Genomic DNA, 22177 nt, shown 5'->3' with positions numbered 1-22177 from the left:
ATGTCAGGCCATGGAGTTCGGGCCTCAAATGTTTCTGCGATCGGGCACATTTGAGTCCCCCCTCCCCTGCCCTCCCTGCCCTTCGTCCCACAAATTAGCGAGCAGGAAGCAAAGAATGCTTCCAAATCACAGAATCAAATCACGCCCGGTAGCCTCGGGGCGGACATGCGGAAAATGTTTCATTGTCAGAGAAAGCTTAGTGACATCAAAATGCTTTTAATGCAGGTGCTTTACTCTCCAATTCGGTGTTGCGAGCTCTTGTAGAGAAGATTAAAATTGCATGTGTGTGACTAAATTCAAAACAAAACAAAACAATGGGAGCCATCTGCTGAATTAAACTGTTTTTCTCTCAAAATACGACTTTTTTCATTATTTGTTTTACTTTTTTTTCTTATACGGCATAGTGAACAGGACATTGCATCAGCAGAATTGCAAGAAATATAAAACGTCTTATTGAGATGGTCATGTGATCTATGTTTTGTTTTGATGTCTTGACCAGATGATGCTCAATGTGACCATGTTCTCCCTTTCCTAACTGTTCAAAAAAAAATCAATAAAATAATCATAATAATAAATACGACTAAGCTAACCCCACGCCCCACTGCTCAAGAAAATAAAATCAAAAGACACAAAAAACTCCATTTAAGTTGGGAGCACCTTGAAAGCGACCTGCAAGATCTCCACGCACTTGCTGGCACAGTCATCTGCACTGCAGTGTTGTTAAGGGAAAGTGGTTTATCTCAGCATGCTCATGCGGGAAAAGCTCCACAACAGGCCTAATCACAGCTCAAGTGGACACGCTATTTATCTGCATTCATATGGCACATGATGGAGACTTCACTTAACCATACAACGCGTTTAAAGCCATTAAAGCATGTGACAGGGACAGATTCAGCAGGTGTGTGCTTGACGTTTGTCCCCTGCTTCCACTAATGCTGTGAGTAGGGTTGCAACTAATGATTACATTGATTCATTCGTTGATTAATCAATGACTTGGAATAAAAAATATGGAATCATTTCAATTTCCACCCGTCGTCGAAATGAAAACAGTGCAGAAAAAAATATAGTAATAGTTCTGTGACTGGTTTGGTCGTTAAGAAGCAAAACTGTTGATGATTGTTTTCCGAAGTAAAAGCAAATATTTTATTTTAATTTACCACCAAGGTAGTTATTGTGCAGTCATGGAGGACAATCACAATTAGAGAACATTTACGGTTAAAGAGCGGAAATGCCAACGATTTGGACCTAAAAAAGGATCGGAACAGCTAATCAATTATATAAACTTGTTATCAATCATTTGTTAATCAATCATTTAATAAATTACTTAATTGCTGCATTGCAAGGTGTGAGTGCATTGACATCGAAATGACTTCTTGTTCTCTAATATGACTTAATGTCGTAATGTTACAGTGCCTCTTCAGGCCTGACGTGTAACTGCACCTTTGGAGCATCTTCATGTAAAAGCACCGACATTTTGAAACAATCCAATTTTGACACAAAATATTGTTTCCATGTGGTTTTGGCAAAATAAAATCCCTAGAGTGAAGCCCTTATAAAACATGAAATTTTACCCTCTAGAACAGACACTTACGGGAGTAGCAAAAAGAAAATAAAAACAATTGCAATGATTCCAATATGCAGCAATAGTAAAACTAAATTCTAATCATTAAATTCACTGCCAGCCATTCTCGAGCATTTTGACTTCCGGTGTCATTTAAAGGACAACCGACGCCTGCGGATAAGTTGCGTCCATAATTTGTAAAATCGCTTCAAATGACTTCTACTGAGCGTACTTTACAAAGATTCCACCGCATAAAACTATATTTTACGTTTTAAGACTCGCGCAGGAAGTCTTGTTTTTCAGTATATATATATATATATATATATATATATAGTGCCAGAGCTATAGGCAATATAGCCTCTTGGATGAGAAGCGAAACGTGCAACACCTTCAAAGAAGTACAGATGACGGCTGAAGAAACCTTTTCATCATGGATGGACCACTCCTGCACGACTGAGGGTTTACACAGACGTACCAACCATCATGCGGCTTTGAACAAGAGAACCAGAAACGCAGCGAAGGGAATTTGAAAAGCATGTAAAGATCAGCGCCTCGTGCGCCATTTGCTCATGCGTTATGCGTACATTCTCAAGGGCTGCGTTCTGTATTCTGCAGCACCCTTCTGTGTTGTTGTGGATCAAATTAAGTGAGGAAATCACAAGTCAAGAGATGCCAGCCAGGTGAGGGACAGAGAAGCCGCCGAGAGAGCCACGCAATCAAACATTTCTGCCTCTCTTAAAGCCTCTTGCTTATGATTAATTACATACTGCTCTTAAAATAGGATGGCCAGCGCATTGCGACTTTTTACTTTTTTTGCAGTGGGTAGAAGTAGTGGGCTGGAAGCCAAAATATAAAATGAGCATCTATTCCCTAACCTACGAAAGCGGTGTCTTCCACAGCTCAAAAACGGTCGCCATCCAACGTTGCTTCTCAGCCTTTCAGTGGGGAGATTAGCAAACGAGTCGGTCTGCATATGCATGAAATCGGGATTTAGAAGTAACAGGAAAAGTGGATTGCCGGAGAAGGAATGCTGAGCAATGGATGTATATCACGGAAAAGCGATGCGGATGTTGCATAAAGGGAACAAGTTGAACTGGGTGCCATTTGAATGACGTTGTGGGGAAAATAAAATGCCTTAAAAGTCAAGTAATACTGACCATAATCTTTTTTCAAACAGGATGTCAAAACTATATTGGAAAGCATCTGTCTCCTCAGACAATACACAAGTCTTGCATCCAATAACCTGGTAACATGATAAACTGTCCACTATACGAACCACTATCCCTGAAAGGGTTAACTCATTCACTACCAGACGATGTGCAAAAATGTGTCCACTCCAGTGCCAGGGTTTTTTCTCATTTTCACCCACACAATATTGAGTTTTAGGACTACATAAACATTCAATGCAGCATAAGAAACCTTAGACGCTTTTTTTTTCAAGCTTACTTGGTTGTAGAGTTATCTGCATTGAAAGTGGGGGCATCTGTAAAAAAGGTAGACTGGTAAACGCTACACCTTCATGGGAGGGAAAATATTGCCAGAGGTCTGACCGATGCTAGAAACGCACCCCCGCAAAAAAAAAAAAAAAAAAACTGAACAAATTCGGGAATGGTGCTCCACGTCATGCTTTTCAATTTTAGAATAAATTCGGGAATGGCAGTGAATGTGTTAATAATCATCCATTTCGGACGCAAATTAATTTGAGCGACCAGGGCAGTTTGATTCCAGCATTTCAGCTGAAACGCCATTAGTGACGGTATTTTTCAAATGCCTTCATCTGGTCTTCAAGGGTGAGTAGTTTTCCTGCATTTTAATCTATTATACGTCACTTTACTGCATTTTACAATGTAGGACATTTAAAATCAATCGCTTTGAATAGCACAACTTCCCAATTCATGTTAACATTGCAAAATATTTGATATCAGCAGATACCATTTTGGTACATAGGATGCGGCCATCATCAAGTCACAATAAGACATAACATGTTATTTTGGTCGTTTTGTCGCTATGTTTTTTTTTTGCTGTTACTTGTGCTTATCAGTGTCCACGTGGCTGTAGTTATAATCAGTGAACCTTGTAATAGCTTTGCAGAGACCGAGGTCATGACTTGGCCCATTCAACACCCACCCCCGTACAGCCCCCCACCCGCCTCCTCTGTAGGTTGGACCCTGATAACCCAAGTCTGGCATTGAGAAGCTAATCCAGAAGAGCGATGCAGCAGCGCGCGTGGGGAACAATGCTGAGCTGCTGCCACTTTAATAGAGCCCTCATGGCCATCGTCATGGCCGCCACGACTCAGTGGGTGAAATATTGGTGTAGTCACATGCATGGCCGACATGTGTTTGTGCACACGGGATGACAGGCGAGGGAGAGGGAGAGCGAGAGACAGACGGAGAAAAGATGAGTCTACAGAATACATCAGTGACAGGATGTGGGAAAATTAGTATCGCGGTGCCTTGAGGGTAGAGCTGAGATCGATTTGGACAAAATAAAATAATGACAAATTAATGATTTTTCCACAATATTGTGATTGCGATTGAATATGCAATTATTATTCTTTGGTCCTCTTGCAATTTTTTGGGGTGTGATAAGTCAAATTACAGTGCAGACCGGTGAGGCAGTGGTTCGCACATCAACCTCACAGTACAGAGGTTCTGTGTTTGATGCCTTCCTGTGTGGAGTTTGTATGTTCTCCCCGGGCTTGTATCCGTTATCTCTGGGTGCGCCTGTTTTCAACTACATTCCCAAAACATGCTGGGGGAGCGAATGGAACATTCTAAATTCTCCCCCCGACTTGTGTGTCCCCCACCTACTGCCCCAAAACAACTTGGATAGGCTTTAGCACCACCTGTGACCCTCGTGACGATAAAGCGGAGGGGGAAATGGATAGATGGAAGTAAAATGACAACAATCTCAGCTCCCCAGTAGAGCGGTAATGTTAGTAATTCTTCACAGAAGATAAAGAAGGTATGCCTGGGGGGGTTGGGGGCGTATTATTATTATATTATCCATCTGCACGTGTTGTTCCAGTGTTAGTGTTCAAATAGGTGTTGTTTAAAGGGAGAAAAAATGCAGATGAGATTTGTTAGCCTGTCTATAGTTTCATTTCTAAGCGCCTTTCAAAACTCTCAAGGTCACTTTACAGTCACAGCATCCGTTTTTTTCTGTGGGTGAGCAGCGGCAGCCACACGCACCAGCGTGAATGATAATAATAATAATAATAATAATAATAATAATAATAATAATAATAATAATAATAATAATAATAATAATACATTTCATTTCTAAGCGCCTTTCAAAACTCTCAAGGTCACTTAACAGTCACTGTTAGATGTTTTTCTGTGGGTGAGCAGCGGCAGCCACACGTGCCAGCGTTCACTCAACCCGGAAGTAACTCAAATAGATAGAAAGCTAGCTATGGCATTTCGCTTTATGTATGCCCATGTACGTATTTTGTCTTATTGGTTCTGATTCCTCGACAAGTAGTAAGGATCTACTGAAACATACAGTAAAGTCTCGTTATATCGATATTCAAGGGAGTCCGAAAAAATATCGATATAACCGGGACTATCGATATATCCGACCATGTTTGCATGTAATTTACTCCGTGCGTGCATAGAAATAGTATCGCTATAACCGGGACTATCGATATATCCGATATCGATATAACGAGACTTTACTGTATTTGAAATACAAACTCATGAATTGAATTTTTAATGTCCAAGGTTGTTTTTGTTAGATTTCTGACTCCAATTCTGATTAGAACACAAGAGTTCGAGAAGGCTCGGCCACACAGTATAGGCTACAAATATTGTTGTTCGAGATGAGATGTCTATGACAGGCTGGGAGTGATGAGCGCTGCAGGGGGAGACAGTTTCGATTTCTGTGTGCGTGTGTGTGTGTGTGGTGTGTGTGTGTTTGTTCAGGCGTAAAACAACGTGTGCAACATCCACAATCTCTTAGTCCACATCATAATACATAACAGGGCAAACACTGGGGAAAAGAAAATGAATGTAAAATTCGCTGTTGATGGTGCTCATCAGTTTACATTCACGGGTGAATGCTTGGCTCATCTTGACACACAGGAATAATACAAATAAAACATACAGTAGCTTGTATGTAATTTAAAAAAATGTTTGTGCATCGAAATAAATGCCACACTGACCTTAAATGCAGCTCACCCGCACAAAAAAAAAAAAAAAAAAATACAGTGACTGTAAAGTGTCCTTGAGAGTTTTGAAAGGTGCTTAGAAATTAAATGCTTCGAAAAGAAATCATTATTACTATTAAATAACGAATTTCAAATGCTGTAGTAGGTGGCAATATCCTAAAAAAACGCTATGAAGCTCACACACACATAAGCGGCTTGTCCTTTGGTGAAATTTTCCATCCACCCATGCATTTTCTTTGCCGCTTGTCCTCATGAGAGTCACACCTGGGTTGGAGACTATCCCAATTGGTGTTGCGTGTGTACAATGCAACCTCAGTATGACCTGGCAATGGTACATTTGTCCAGACAGGACAGCGAGTGAGGTGGGAAAAAAAAGTTTTCTGATAGCAGAAAAAAAGCGATCTGTTGTTACACCTGACAAGTCCCAGGTTGTCCTCACTCAACAGAATGATTGTGCACCGCCAAGGATCTTTTTCCTGGTGCTTTTTGCGCTTATTTCCAGCCTGTTGTAATTTTAATAATCTGACAATTTTCAGCACGCGCGAAGGTTAAAAAAAGATGTGTGTGCAGATAAAAGTCCACCATGGGTCATCAACTATTCATGAGGGGGACTTATAGCAGGGAGCACGCATTGTTGTACGTCAAGTGTGATATTCAAAATAGAGATGGCTCTGTATGATGTGTTCATTTCATGTGGCACGCAATGTGAGCATGTGTAGCAGTGGTGTACAACAGAGCGCTGTTTCAAGTCACTTTTAAAAACACGAAACAACACGGCCAGAGCACAGTCACAGATGCACACTACCTAGCTGCTAGGTACTGACAAGTCTTGTCAGTCTACTTAGTGCACTACACTCTGTTGTCCGTGTTTTCCTTGCAGTGACAAATTTTTGTGTTATTTCTAATTTCGTGTTTAAGTGAAGCTGATTTCATATGATTTGATAGAATTTATTCGGGAATTGAAATTTGTGACGTGGTGCGCCGTTCCCGAATTTGTTTGGATTTTGTTTTTTCTCGGAGGGGGTGTCGATAAAGCACTGGTCAGACCTCTGACAATGTTTTTTACTTCCGCAAGGGGGAAGTATTTGCCTTTTGTCCATGTTAGCGCATTGTTACATCTTCAGCTGTTTTTAAAGCACTATGTAAATCAATATGTATTGTATTTTGTACAGCCGTCCCCAATTCAAGCTCAGATAACTCCAGACACATCTAACTTAGGAATTAATCTCTCTTTTTCTGATGAAAGAAGAGACTGTGAAGACGCTACATTGAATGTTTACATAGTCCTAAAACTCAATCTTTTGCGGGTGCTGGAATTTGAGTGAAAATAACAAAAACCTTGGCACTGGAGAGGACACATTTTTGCACATCGTCTGGACGTGAATGAGTTCAGTTCATTATAATTAATATAAACATTTTGGGTGTATTTGACCTTTCCACATCTTTTGCTTTGGCCATTATAGTCTCAGGAGAATACTTGACCTTCAAAAAATATATAAAATGTAACAAATAGCATTGGACGAGTCAGAACATGTATCTGATACAGTAGTTCAAAAGGCATGGCTTTGAATGTGAGCTCCGGGTTGCATGGTTTGTCAAAGCAGGTTTGCTTTCTCCTACTTTTTACAAACAAACACGGTCAGTATGTTAATCGAACACAATTGTCTGTAGCTGTGCACGTGAGGCTAAATGTTTGAGCCCTGTGATTGCGTAGCGGCCAGTTCAAGGTGTATGGTCAGCTGGGCTAGATACACCTGCAAATCTCATAAATAGATTGAATGAATGGATAATGCGATGGCCAAATAACGTGTGGAACGTTTTCATCACTGGTTGTGTTTTTGGCTTTACACTGTTCAAATTCAATATACTGTCCATTGCATTAAGTCACACACAGCAGGTATACAAATATACTTCACAAATCTACATGTTTATGCCCTGCAAACAAAAAGTGTGAGGCACACAGGAACAATTCAATTAGCTGTGTCTGTATGTAGTGCATTAACGTGGTCCAGCAGAATTTGGATGATCTAATTTTCTAAATGTAAGCATGTGTTTTGGCGAAGAAAATGATTTCCTCCTCAAACAACAAAACATCTTATCCGGCTTTTTGACGCATTTCCGCTGTTTATTTGCAGCCTCCACTTTCATAAGTAGGATTAACAAAGCCGCTTAAAGGGATGACATCATATGGAAGCAAAAATCACCAAAGTTCTTCTTGTTCGTTTCATAGCTCCGAAAACAAAAAAAGAACACACGGACTCCTTGAACTTGTGCAAATGCATGTTTTCCCCTGATATATTAAATAAATAAAGAAATACAAAAAAAAAAGAAAATACGGTCTTACATCTGAATAAGAGAGCACAGATTGGGGATTTCATTGTCCCTCGTCTGCCTGCATGTTTCCTTCCCCCTTTGTGGGTAAAAGAAAAATCAAGCTTTTTCTCTGACAGCCAAACGGCATTAATAAGAGGAACAAGCTCGTGGGCATTTTGCTTTGAGACCTGCTTTAAAACTCGACAAAGAACTCCACACGACCCTCTCAAATGCCGTCGCCATCCAGAAGGAACAACTTCTTTCTCAAGTCCCTCGAGGGCGGCGCCTCAATTCGCAAACACGTCTCTATTCTCACCGGGATGTAATTTATACCTTTGCGGCACACTCCCCTCGAGACCTCACCTCCGCTGGAGACTGATCATGTGGGTGTGTGTCCCACACGACCCGCCTAAGGAGGGCCCTCGCCCATGCTGCGTGAGGCATTGTGACGGATGCTCGGTGCTGAACGGCGCCGCCAATGCTGCTGCATTTACCACAGGGTAAAGCACAGTGGGACATTTTCTGTATTGAAAATGTATTGTACTGAAAACTATTAACATTGTTCGCTGTTTTCTGCAGTAACCTACTAAAAGATTAAATAAAAGAAAACCAACTGTTTTGGTAATTCCTTGATATTTTTAGTTTCAATCTAGAGACGCTCCCCGACATACAAACATTCGAGTTACGAACAACGGCACATACGAGTATTTTTGCGGGTATGTGGAAAAATGTTTGGACAGATTATGTAAATTAGATTTTGTATTGTGCGGCTTTTTCCGGCCCAGCTTGCTTGCGACTGGCTGCCTACTGTGCTTCATGCACATGCACGTACTCAGACACATTAGAGGTTTCAAGGGCTGGATGTTTACACGACGGTCACCAAGGCTGACCAATCAGCGCTGTACTGTTGTCAAGGAGTTCAGGCCCCGATCCGCCGAGCTCGGTTACGAATGGCTGTGTAGCGTATGTGGGTGGGGAGGAAATTCCTCTTACCAGTTGACTCTCTGAGGAGGAGGTGTCGAGCTCGCTTACAATTGGCTGTGTAGAGTATGTGAGCGAGGAGGAAATCCCTCTTTCCATTTGATGCTCCAGGAGGACGCGATGCATAACAAAAAGTAATGGCTGCTGGCACGTAATTCAGTAATTATATGCCTGCAGCTTCAGTAATGGCTAACTGAAGATCCAAGGATATATGTCGTCGTACTACAGTAGGTGTGAATTTATTTTACGACTGTTAGAGCGTGTGCGTTTTAAACTTCCACCTTCAGTGTTTGACTTAAACATACATTCCATACAAAATATAGCACTGAAGCAACTTAGGAACAAATTCACCTTACGTACGAATGACCACTCGGATAATATCTCCTTTGTAAGGTGTGGAGCGTCTGTGCACACTTTCGAAGAAATTACTCATAAAATCTCACCAAAACGTCAGCTTTATTGTTGACATGCGTGCGTAGGTGATGCTGTTTTGGTTTGCAAAGAAATTCTGGAAGATGTGCACATCCATATTTATGTTTCCAAGAAGATGCGTAATCTCGGAGGAACTGTTATAAAAAGCTCCAAACCATAGAACTCATCAATGATCATCAAATGTGAAAATTTTTGGATGGTTGCGTCATATTTTTTTTCTCTTGAAATGTATGGACCCTTGGAGAAAGGGGTTATTGCAAAGTCGGAAAAGGTAAATGCAAATGAGTTTGCCATTATGTTGAACAATATGTAAGCACGAGGCCCACATTTGCAACCAGAGAAATACATAATTAAAGGACAACCGACGTCTCCGGAGACGTTGTGTCCATAATTTGTAAAATGGCTTCAAATGACTTCTACTGAGAGTATTTTACAAAGATTCCACCGCATATAGCTATATTTTACGTTTTAAGAATATTCCGGAAGTTGTGTTTTTGAGTTGGTGACGAGTCCTCATCCTACGTCACTGAAGGACCGCCCCTGACCGAAAAAAGGACATTGTAGCAGTCCTTCCATCACGTCAATGCATTTTGGTGTACTTGTTTGGTCTGAAAATTTCGTGTAGCACCAAAAAGAGGAATTAGTCAGCCTGTGGAAACAGGCTTATTAATTCCTTACACGGAGCTTTGTCGCCATTTTCTGCCTCTTTTTTAGTGCACGGAATAAATTCTTTAATAGATTGCAAACGTATGCTTTCCTCTTCAGAACTATTTGAATCATATTCATAACTGGATGAGTAACAAGAAAGCATATTCTTTGAATCTGAAGCCATTGTTTTGATTCCCCAGCAAGGCAAGACGTCTTGGGGTAACGCCACGAACAATGGGGCGGGACCTTCTGAAACTGGCCACCTCTGGGTTCATTTTTTTGCAGATTTTGGACACTTTTTTGTCATTTTTATTGGTGTTTTGCATTTGACTAAAAATATCATACTGCGTGTTTTGGGTATTTTAGATGGTATAAAACGTTTTTCTGATGTCAGTTATGAAACAAAAATGTGATGTCGGTTGTCCTTTAAATGTTTTGTTGTGCAAGTGGGGGAAACAGCAAGCAGCATCTGTTGTGTGACTGAATTCAACACAGTATATTTTTGTGTGTGGGCCCCTGAAAGATCTTTTTGAGAGCAGTGTGAAATGAAAAAGTCTCCATAAAAAACACAACAACAGAAAAAAAATCTGTTTCAAGCAATGGCAGGAGGGGAATGCGGGAGCAGTAAGGATCAGGAGAGTCAGTCATTAGTCTGCCTTAATAGGACATCTGGGTGGTTTCGTCTGCAGAGTAAAACACAACAGCATGTGACGGCCCTCCAGAGGACCAATAATCAAGTTGTGTTGTGACAGCGGAGATAATAAGACACCTTTATGACATCATAAACATACTCGTTTAAGACAGCGTTTCGATCAGGTTGCATCTCTACTGCATCAATTCACTTTTAGGGGCTGATTTGACGTTTCCTAAAACATGGATGTTGAGTTTTGGACTAACTATTCAAGAATAAATTTTCTTGAACCAAAATGTCAAATGGGCCGCCGATTACGCTTATTTACGTTGTTGAAGAGCCCCAACTGAATTGTTTAATGGTCGCGTGATTTTTACTTCTTCTTTTATCCTTTCATCACACTTTTGCAAATATTTGCCTTGTAACAAATCCTGATGAGTTATAATTTCCTCCACAGACGACAGGTGTTGCTGAAGTAACAGAAAAGTCAAGCAGGATGGGGATGGTTTTAAATAAAAGGATATACAGTATAATCAATCTGTCTGTCTATCTGTCTCTCTGTGCGTGTGTGTGTGCGGTGTGTGTGTGCGTGTGAAAAGCTGCAGTATGAGATGAGTGTTAGCTAACAGTGTTATCAGTGTTAGCTCATGAAAAGCATTGATGCATATAAATAGGCAACTGCTAATGATGAAGCCCAGCATCCACGAGTGAAAGACTGTGTTCTTCCAGTGAGACAGTCTTAGAGACCCATAAGAGTGAGTTCTCCCCTCTGCATTTAAGCTTCTTCTCGACACACTTGTCCCGCCTCATTAATTCACTATTTCGTGCGGACAGAGAGTCAACACCACAGTCAGCTCGGACAAGTTTGCGGCCGTGCTTTATGCCTTCTGGCAAAGGATTTCGTTAAATAAGCAGTAATGGTGTTTGATATCGTTAGCCTAATGGCGTAACTGCCTACCGGACTTTCTGGCACGCTATAAATGAAAAATACCAATGGGCTTGACTGAATGGTAATTTTTTTTCTCTTTATGTCAGTGGAGATTCTTAATAATTCAGGTTAGGGTAGTGCCCATAGGTTCCATAGGAGATGTTAAATATACATACAATTATTATTTGCAAGTGTTTTTATGCCGGATGTCAACGTGTTTGCATGAAGGTGAATCGCCCCCTGATTACCAGAGTGGCAGGTCAGCACCTTTCTTTTTATAACTGGACCTATTCAAGTCCTCTGTTTTGGTTCAACTACTTTTATTGGAATGATGGCATACAGAATTGAAAATAAAAAACACACTTTACTTCTAAGTGTGTTATATTTCTCCTCATATATTTCACGGACATTCACAAGTTTTGGGAAAATTCCACGTTCCAAGCCTTTCAGCAAGACTCGGAATAAAATGAATCATAACTCTTTACTATTTGTGCATTAATTGCCGGGTCAATGTAAGTGTTTCTGGATGGGAAAAAAGCATGTAGATTTTGAAGGAAATGTGTGCAAGGTCAGGTACGTTTAAAAAAAAAAAGAAAAACGGGCGTAAGTGTAGATGGAAGAATATAGCCTATAGGGACTGACTGCTTTGAGTTGCTGCTGAGTACAAGCGGCAGACCAAAACAGGATTCACAGCAAAGACCCAAAGTGAAAAAAAAAGTGACACAGGGGTCATGGCCGATAAAAGTAGCCAGAAAAGAGAAAAATATGAATGTCAGAAAGGGATGGAGGCAGACAAATCAATTGGAGTCTCTGAGCTGGCGGATAGCATGAAACATCCATCCGCTGAAACACTGGTAATAAGCCACTCTGGTTTGCCCCTGATTCCATTTATCTTCACCCTTTCATACCAAACATCGGCACATTTCAACCTTTCTCTGTGCCTGAATTTAACTCACCAATTTATTTGAGAGCTATTGATGTTGCTGGGTGCCTGCTTCTTCTTGGAAAAAGGATCAAAGTCGGGGAGGCTTTCAACTGAATTGAGATACGAGCAACTTCTGAGAACACATTGAGTTTTTATGCATGTCAGACTGAGAAGTACCGAGAACGTAATCCCAAATTATGACGGAGGTCAAACGCAACATCACAAAACCAGGGAAAGAAACCTGACTGAAGAAAGAAAGTGGCCCTTTAAACAAGATAAAAGCATCAAAGGACAAGGCTACTATTTTATTATTGATTACTGTGGAGTTTATACACGTCCACTTACAATACAATCCCTTCGAGGACACACATGCGGTATAACCTCTCTCCTATTCTGTTTTTTCATTCCATCTCACGATGTCTACCCCCGCTGCCCTTTTCTTCTTGTAATCTCCTCGGCGGTAACACCTGACAACTACAAAAGGTTAGCGCGACACGAGGGATTTTAGTCTTGGAATCGTCCGACGGGAGTCATTTATTCAAATGTCTTTCTATAAGAGACAGGGGGCACGGCTATTATGCAAGGTAAGATCCGAACAGGAAAATGTATTCAAGTAGATGACAAAAGGAATCGATCGCTAACACATTGACTTCAACAATTGTGGAATCGTTTTAAAGCCATAACATTTTCCAAATCGTCTGATTTCAGCCTCTTCAATATTTGTGATTTCTGTCGTCTTTCATGAAAGCAGACTCATTATCTTTTGTGTTTAATCAAAGGACGGCATTTGCAAGTCCGGTTTTACTTTGGAAAACAAGGACCCAACGAGAAACGGAATCGGTTTCAAAATAGACGCTCAGTACAAAATCAATCCTTCTTGAATGGTATTACTGAATTGTAGTGTTGATGTTGATTTTTTTAATTATTAAATCAACATTATCAAATAAACAACAACAAATAGTTGCTGAAGAGGTAGTCCGTGCAAATGGTTTTATTCGATGCTTTTGTATCGAAATATTTTTTGTTTTTGTTTTAGTTGTTTTTTAACTGTATACTGTTCAATTGCTATTATTGCGCTCTTTTTTATTTTTAGGTTTTACTTTTTCTACTTAAATGCTCTTGTCAGTGGGAAAGTATAGCAACAGTCATGGATACATATTGGGCAGTAGAACATCAAGACAACAAGCACAATCACACTCACACTCACTCTCGACCGCGGCTCACGTCCAAACAAGCAGAATGAATCAATGACATCGGATTTTATATTTTCTTTTTATGGGTGGATTTTTTTTTTGCGATTGAAATATGTTTACAATGTGTTTGAAAAGTGCCATTTAACCCTGTCACTTCTTTAATATGTGCAGTGATACCTTGGCTTACGAACTTAATTGGTTCCCAGACACCGCAGGGATTTATATTTTTCTTAGATTTCCAAGTAGAATTGTAATCAAGAGGGCCAAGTTTATTGCATTAAGCCAGTTGGTGGCTAGTTGGAGAAATTAACGTAGCGGTGTCATGTTTACTACTTGCGGAACGGTGCAAAGAAAATACAGTAAAGTCTCGTTATATCGATATTCTCGGGAGTCGGAAAAAATATCGATATAACCGGACTATCGATATATCCGATCCTGCGGCATGTAAATTTTATCCTTGCGTTCATAGAAATAGTATCGTAATAAGCAGTACTATCGATATAACAAAAGCAGTCGGCTGCCATTTTGTTGTTAGAAGAACGGGCTCGTTCGCGAACATCACTCTATGAGGCAGCTCCGTGTGTATCCCGAAAAAGGTTTGTATTCCAAGGTAGAATTTTCATAAATTTAACGTTCGTAAACCGAAAAGTTCGTAAGCCAAGGGATTCGTAAACAGAGGTATCACTGTAATTGTATTAGTTTTGAAAGCGCAAGCAGTGCTTTTTATCATTATGTCTTATAATGTTCCCACATGCGATTTTGCGCGGCCAATTGACCAAAGGAACCCCCCCCCCCAAAAAAAAAAAAAAAGTTCATGTAATGGCTTGAACTGAGAAAACAGTGGGCAGAAGGCAATGCTCCAAGAAATTTTCAATTAAAAACACATTGCGGCTGAATATTGGGCAGCCGGCGCTGTGAGGAATGATTTTAATTTTTTCTGCGCTTTGCCACCACGGTGGCGCGCCCATCAGCTATCAACGAAATCAATAACAACATGTTTTGACAAACAAGCGCGATTGCCAGTGAGGCGAGAGAGAAGGAAAGAGAGGGGCGGCCGATGTTTGTTTGGCGGGAGCTCAACAAAAGCGAGTGAATGAATGAAAAACAATTCGAAATGGAGGCGGCGGTGTAGTCAATTATGAGGCCCGTCGAGTAAGATTGTGTCTACATTGATTTGTTGGGGGTAAGCGAGGATGTTTGTTTCACCCACAGTCCACCTAATTGCACTCATGCTGTCCTTCTAATTACTCGACTAAGATCTGGATGCTCCCACCTCACTGTTATCTGGACTGATGCTTACAAAAGGAATGGATTTAGTGTCCATTGTGCATTTTCAAGGCAAGGGACTTGTCTGACGAGCAGTTCTAAGATTTGGGATTTAGATCTTGGTTTCAGCCTGACTTGTGATGCTTGCCGGGTATCGCTGTGATACAACGGGATTGAAAAATTGAGACCGCAGTGGCCCGCTGATAGCAATTTAGTACAGTGAAACATCGGTTTACGAACCCCTTGGCTTATGAACTTTTCGGTTTACGAACGTTACATTTATGAACATTTTACCTCGGCATCCGAACTATTTTTCGGGATACACACGGAGCTGCCACAATGAGTGATGTGTCATTCGCAAACGAGCCCGTTCTCCTAACAAGAAAATGGTGGCCACTGTTTTTGTCCTCTATTCCTTGCCCCCAGTCATCGGTCAAAGCCACGTGATTGGTCAAGAACGCAGCAGTGGGGCATGGGGTTACAGACAGAGAGAAAGAGAGAGAGAGAGAGAGAGAGAGAGAGAGAGAGAGAGAGAGAGAGAGAGAGAGAGAGAGAGAGAGAGAGAGAGAGAGAGAGAGAGAGAGAGAGAGAGAGAGAGAGAGAGAGAGAGAGAGAGAGGGTGAGGCCGTTCTAAAAAAAAAAAAAAAATGGCGTCTTCGATTAAAGCCACGTGATTGGTCAAGAACTCAGCAGTGGGGGAAAGGGAAGTTAAACATTAAAGAGACAGGCAGACAGAGAGAGAGTGAGAAAACACACACACACACGAAAGGGAGATGACAGAGCTTAAAACAAAAAAAAAACAAAAGTGTGAGAATAGTGAGAAATTGGATAGAAAACAGTTAAAATATCCCATCAATCAGGCTCCACAAATAACCCGCACAAGTCATCTGTACACTTGATGCAAAAAGATATCAACCCAGCTAAACAGATCATAATTGATGAAGAACTAGATACAATTATCACAGAGAAAGCACCTACAAGGGATCATTCCTCAAGATGGTGAAAGAAGCCTATGTTCCTCATCAAATGTTTAATGCTGAGGAAACCTGACACTCCATTCCATCAAGCCATTAATGACCATCACAAAGGTAAATAAACATAAAATAAGGTATAGTTTGTGTAGTTTTAAGGCTTAGAAAATTAGAAAGTAGAAAATTATGTTTTATGGGGACCTGGGAACGCATTATTCTCATTTTAATGGTTTCCTATTGAAATTAATTTTTGGGATACACACTTTTCGCCTTACACACTCTGTCTGGGAACCAATTAAGTTCGTAAGCCAAAGTCCCACTGTACTTGTAAGACCAAGGCTGGTGGTCGACTGGTTCGTGCGTCAGAGTCTGTGTGCAGAGGTGCTGCGGCCTCACTGTATAGAGTTTGGATATCCGTCCCGTGCTGGCGTGAGTTTTTTTCCGGGTACTCAGATTTCCTCTCGGATTCAATTAACATGCATGGCAGGTTCATGGAATACTCAAAAATTTCCGTAAGTGTGAGGATAAGCAAATCGAAAAAAAGATGGATCGATCAATACCGAACTGCAAACCCGAGTGGGACCGACACACTTCCATGTTGCACCAGAACAGCAACCATTTGTGACTCCCACTGAGCAGCAAACGATCAAACGAATCCTGACTGGTCATTATAATCACTTGTAAGCATCATGACGACAACAAGCGTGAACATACCTGGTGGGCCAAAAGCCCAGTTGGGTACCAGGACACCAAAAGGGTGTCTTGCACCTTTTTTGTCTGTCCCCGCCGGAGTCTTGTGGTCTTCTAACTTTGGATTGGATCCCTTGGAAGGTATCCAATGACTTCCAAACACAAAGGATTCAGACACTGCTAACCTGGACTCCATTTCTGTAACAGCGTCTTTGGAGTCGTACACAGCGCTCGCTGACTGACTGGCGATTGTTGTTGATGATTCCATTGAGAAGTTGCCTTCCACGTTGCTCGTGGTCTCCTCTATCCATGAAATAGAAATGGATGGCTCCTGTGTGGAATCGCTTTTTGAAGAAAGTTCAGTGGTGAGTGCTGCGGTTGCATGGTCTGTGCTTGGGGTGTCTGCGGTCGTCAGAAGATGCGCCGTGGTGATCTCCGTGGTGGTAAGCACATCCATCGAGGACTCTGGTGTGGGAGTGACCAATTTTGCTCGACCACGACCAAGCTTTCTGCCAGCACCTTTCCTCTGCTTTTTAATAACGGGAGTGAAGCCCCCGCTAGAGCTACTTTCTCCTCTTTGTGACAAAGACGAAGCAGAAGAGAGGTTGTCAGCAGGCCGGTGAACGTAGATGATCTCACCTCTGGCTTCCTCGGCTGTTTGAGACAAGGTGGCGGTGGTCGGTTGCGCCACAAGTTGCCACTGGGAAAACGTAGTGAGTGTGGCTACAGTCACAACTTCACTCTGGCTTTGGTGGTGTGAAGGCTCCGATTCTGGAATGCTGGGGACAGTATTAGCAAAGTTACTCAGAAAATTATTCCCCTCACTGCTCCCCTCCACCTCCTTTTTCTGATCTGGCTGAGTTGCGGTGGTAGTTTGTGCCTCATTTCCGACTTGGTCCTTCCCATCACCAGAATAATTTTCAATTGTGTCGTGGCGAAAGGAGTCAGGCAGGGTGATAATCTCAAGGGGTCCCGATTTGGCTTCCAGAGGATCCCAAGTGCGACTTCTGGCAACATTTCCAGGAAAACCTGCTCTGAAGTGCCGTAATGACTGGACGGCCCATGTTGTACTAACTTCAGGAAACTTGACCCGTTCATTGGGGCTTTTATTACCTTTAGGGTGCGCTGCAATTATCCCTAAAGGGAACACAAAGTTAGAGTATTTAATTAGATCGCATTACCACTGGGTGGGTAGTTGTGGGCTGCCTTTAATTTCATGGATGTTGATTTAGCAATTAAACCTCAAGACCGTCAAATATGGTCACTGAACAGTACAGGGAGCACAGCGATTTTGTGTGAACTACGATGCAATCAGGATCTGGAGCAGGTTTCGTTACGGATGCCCAACAATCAACCCCGTTTACCACCACAACCTTTGGGAAGTACATATGCTTCGGATACCGATGGATCAAGAGACTACAGCAAGGGAAAGTGTAAATAATACGCCCTTTGGAAAACACGTTGGCTGAGGCAAGCAAATTGCTCGTGCCCAGAGGCAAATTTAAAAGATGTATATTTTTATCATGAATATCTGACACTAGCACAGATAACTCCTGGAGGAAATGTGATTGCCATGTTTTGCTAACTGCAAGCCAATTTTCTGCTTTTACCTTGTCCTCCCCCTGTCCACTTTCCTCAATCGCTCTAATGTTGGACAAGAATGATAGTCCTGGTTATAAGAAGCGACACAAGACAGAATGAGGAAAGCATACAGAAACAGAGAAGCACACTGTCCGAGGCAGGAGAGTGGTTCATGGCAAAGCAAAGGATTCAGCTCCGCAAATGTCAAGGAGAACTCCTTCCCCCTTCAAGACGGTTTATTGGGGAGTGAACAGAGCTTCCTGTTAAGCATCAGGATATACTAAAAGTAGCGACATCTGTATACCCGGTCATGAACAGAAAAGCTCATGAAGCATATTTTAATCACTTCAAACTGCCCATTCAACTGATATGCCGCGTATCCTGTTGAGGGATGCGAGCACCTGCAACCTATCCCAGGTGACTATGTACGAAAGGCAGACAACACCTTGGGATGACTGCCAGTTATTCACAAGGTAAATTGAGGGACAAACATTCGCTATCACACTGTCACTGAGTGGCAATTTAATCTGCACCAATTGTGACTCTCAAATCAAATGAACCTCAGAACTGAGATATGCCCATGCAATCTCGAGCGATTGCGGCTGTTCGAAAAGAGCTGAGGATACACCAAAAAAATATTTGGCAATAAAACAGCGAACAACTAAGGTTTAAACATGAAAAACACAACACTATATGATCCGATGACAGTAGAGGTAGATATAATTATATATATATATATACAGTAAAGTCTCGTTATATCGATATCGGATATATCGATAGTCCCGGTTATATCGATACTATTTCTATGCACGCACGGAGAAAATTACATGCAAACAGGGTCGGATATATCGATAGTCCCGGTTATATCGATATTTTTTCGGACTCCCTTGGATATCGATATAACGAGACTTTACTATATATATATATATCTATATATATATATATATATATATATATATATATATATATATATATATATATATATATATATATATATAGATATATATATATATATAGATATATATATAGTGAGACCTCAACTTACAAACACCTTATCTTACAAACTTTTCGTCTTACAAACGTCAAATTTAAGAAAATTAAACCTTATAATAAGCACTATTTTCATAATACACACCTACCACAGCTGGCGGAGTGATCTTCGGCAGAAGCACACGACCGAACAGCACCAGAGGTTAAGGTACCAACAGTCCTTATGGAAGGTGACTCTCCTTCCATAAGCCATCAACGACCATCAAAAAGGTAAATAAAACTATTTTACACCACAGTTTATTTCTTTAATTACAGTCCTCATGTAATGCGCCTCTCTTTCCAAACAGCAATTCCCTTTGACCTTCGACCACCAATGCCATTCCATCAAGCCATAAATGACCATCACAAATGTAAATAAAGTGACTTTATGATCCAATGCAGTGTATTTTTTTCATTACAATACAATAGCACATTTATTATATATAGAATAAGGTATGTTGTGTGTAGTTTTAAGGCTTATTTAGTTGAAAAGTAAATTTTATGGAAACCAGGGAACGGATTATTCCCATTTTAATGGTTTCCTATGGGACATTTTTTTTTAGATACACACGTTTCGCCTTACACACAGTGTATATACACTGTTGGCCCAAAGTAAATTTATCCTGTTTTCATTCGATTTAATTATGTTATCGCTATATTCGAAGGATTTCATTTGTGTGGAAGAGGAATGACAAATGCACTGCTAGCAAACTCCTGCCTTTATTTTCTACAAACCGCTTCCCTCGGTCTCAAACAGAACAATAGCACTAGTGCAAAAAAAACAAAAAACATTTTTTGGACAGTAAAACATGCGCACAACTCAACTAATGATGAGCGATGCAAGTTCAAGTTCAGACTAAAGTGTAAAAGGGAAGGCTCAGGTTTCTCACAGTAATAAAAGAGCTTGTAATGCACTGAGTCGTCTCTCAAGTACTCTCTGTAGTCTTTAAACGTGGCTGCGCTGGAGCAGGAAAAACATTAGCATGTAACCGGGAGACATGTTTCTTGGATATTTGAACCCAATTCACAAGCAGTAGGCAAGGCACCGCTGGACACATTTTAGTGTACAATTTGGGCCTTTTCGTTCTCAGAAAAAAATAAAAAAAATAAACTAAAAGTGTTTACACGAAACAACTTCTTGCACTTTGCAGTTGTAGCAGGAGAAGCGAGAAGTGAAACGTTTCAGTTCTGTTTTATTTCGACCAAAGAGGTCCCTCAGTAGCTTATCTGCTCCTGGACTTAAAGTAGACAGGTCTCACTCATCAATAATTCATCCTGTCAGCATTTGTGACTCATGGCTGCTTTGTGTTTATTTAGGCCAGTGATGTTATTGAAAGGACCCGGATAGGTCGTCGCTTATCGAGTGTGTAAATGTCTATAGAACAGATTACCACCAGAGGGAGAACATACACAAATACTGTTCGCATAAAATATTAAAAAGTAAAATGTATTATTCAAACCCTGTTGCCTGACGCTTAAGCGAGGTCCGCGAGCGTGGGAATAATTTCCATAGGAGGCAGGCAAATGTAATTGCTGCTAATACTTTGACGACGCCCACAGATATATAAAAAAAGCACACATTAATTAGGATTAATCATCCAGTTGTCATCCATTGCGTTCATTCGATGAAACTGTTACTTCAAGGACAACCGACGTCTCCGGATAAGTTGTGTCCATAATTTGTAAAATGGCTTCAAATGACTTCTACTGAGCGGATTTTACAAAGATTCCACCGCATATAGCTATATTTTACGTTTTAAGACTCTCGCTGAATATTCCGGAAGTCTTGTTTTTGAGTTGGTGACCAGTCCGTACGCGACGTCACTGAAGGAACGCCCCTGACCGAAAAAAAGAACACATTGTAGCACTCCTTCCATCACGTCAATGCTTTTTTGATCTGAAAACCTCGTGTTGCGCCAGAAGAGGACGTCCAAGCTCCATATAAGGAATTTATAAGCCTGTGGAAACGCAATACACTGTCATGTCTAGAAGAGGTCGCCATTTTCTTCTGCCTCTTTTTGGGTGAGACATTTACCCCCAATGTTGCCTCAAAATGGCACGGAATAAATTCTTTAATCGATTGCAAACATGTGTGCTTTCCTCTTCAGAACTATTTTAATCAAATTCATAACTGGATGTGTAACAAGAAAGCATATTCTCCGAATCAGAAGCCATTGTTTTGATTGACAAGCAATACAAGACGTCTGGGGGCGGGACTTTCTGAAAATGCCCAATTCGCAGCTCAATATTTTGCAGATTTTGGACAATTTAAGTCATTTTTATTGGTCTTTTGCATTTGAATAAAAATATTCATTTGAAGCCATTTACAAATTATATATATACATATATATACACACCGGAGTTACCAGCATCTGTACTTCAAAGAAGTACAGATGATGGCTGAAGAAACATTTTCATCTATGGACTACTACTGTACTACCGTACTAAATTATATAAATCCTTAAAATTGTTTTTGTCATATTTTTTGTTATATATGGTGATTGGATATATTTTAGCTTGAAATAACGTAAGAATGACGCTTCAAGAAGGGAAATATTTTGAACAATATCCATTTGTGTTCTATTTACATCATGAAAATTATCCATATTTTTCATCTTACGAGAGAAATTTGAGGTAACGTATCCCTTTTGAACCATTTAGATTCTGCTAAATTCAAGGTTAAATTAATTTTGACCACCTGCAAGGTGTGCTTGTTAAAAAAATAAATAAATAAATAAATAGGAGAAAATGCTGCGAAACCCAGAGTGATTCCGTTTCACTGGCAAAAAAATCCTTCCCGGTGTCGGACAAGGGTAATATTAAAATGCCGATGGTGGGTGACAATTCGAGACACAGA

The 22177-nt window shown here is 40.8% G+C and overlaps 1 protein-coding gene across 2 annotated transcripts in view; it reads right to left on the bottom strand.

Annotated features, from left to right (window-relative positions):
- The window catches only part of ncanb (neurocan b), a 138434-nt gene that overhangs the window by 55357 nt on the left and 60900 nt on the right, over nt 1-22177 (bottom strand). For both annotated transcript variants that reach the window (XM_089001105.1, XM_089001106.1), the window contains exon 9: nt 16735-17847. In XM_089001105.1, the coding sequence (XP_088857231.1) occupies nt 16735-17847 (1113 nt within the window). The remainder of the gene's footprint in view (nt 1-16734; nt 17848-22177) is intronic.

Source organism: Hippocampus bargibanti, linkage group LG07, assembly GCF_051943395.1.
Source record: "Hippocampus bargibanti isolate YZ-2025 linkage group LG07, ASM5194339v1, whole genome shotgun sequence".
Lineage (NCBI taxonomy): Eukaryota > Metazoa > Chordata > Actinopteri > Syngnathiformes > Syngnathidae > Hippocampus > Hippocampus bargibanti.
The sequence above is the reverse complement of the archived record's forward strand: the minus strand, read 5'-3'. Positions and strand labels throughout refer to the sequence as shown.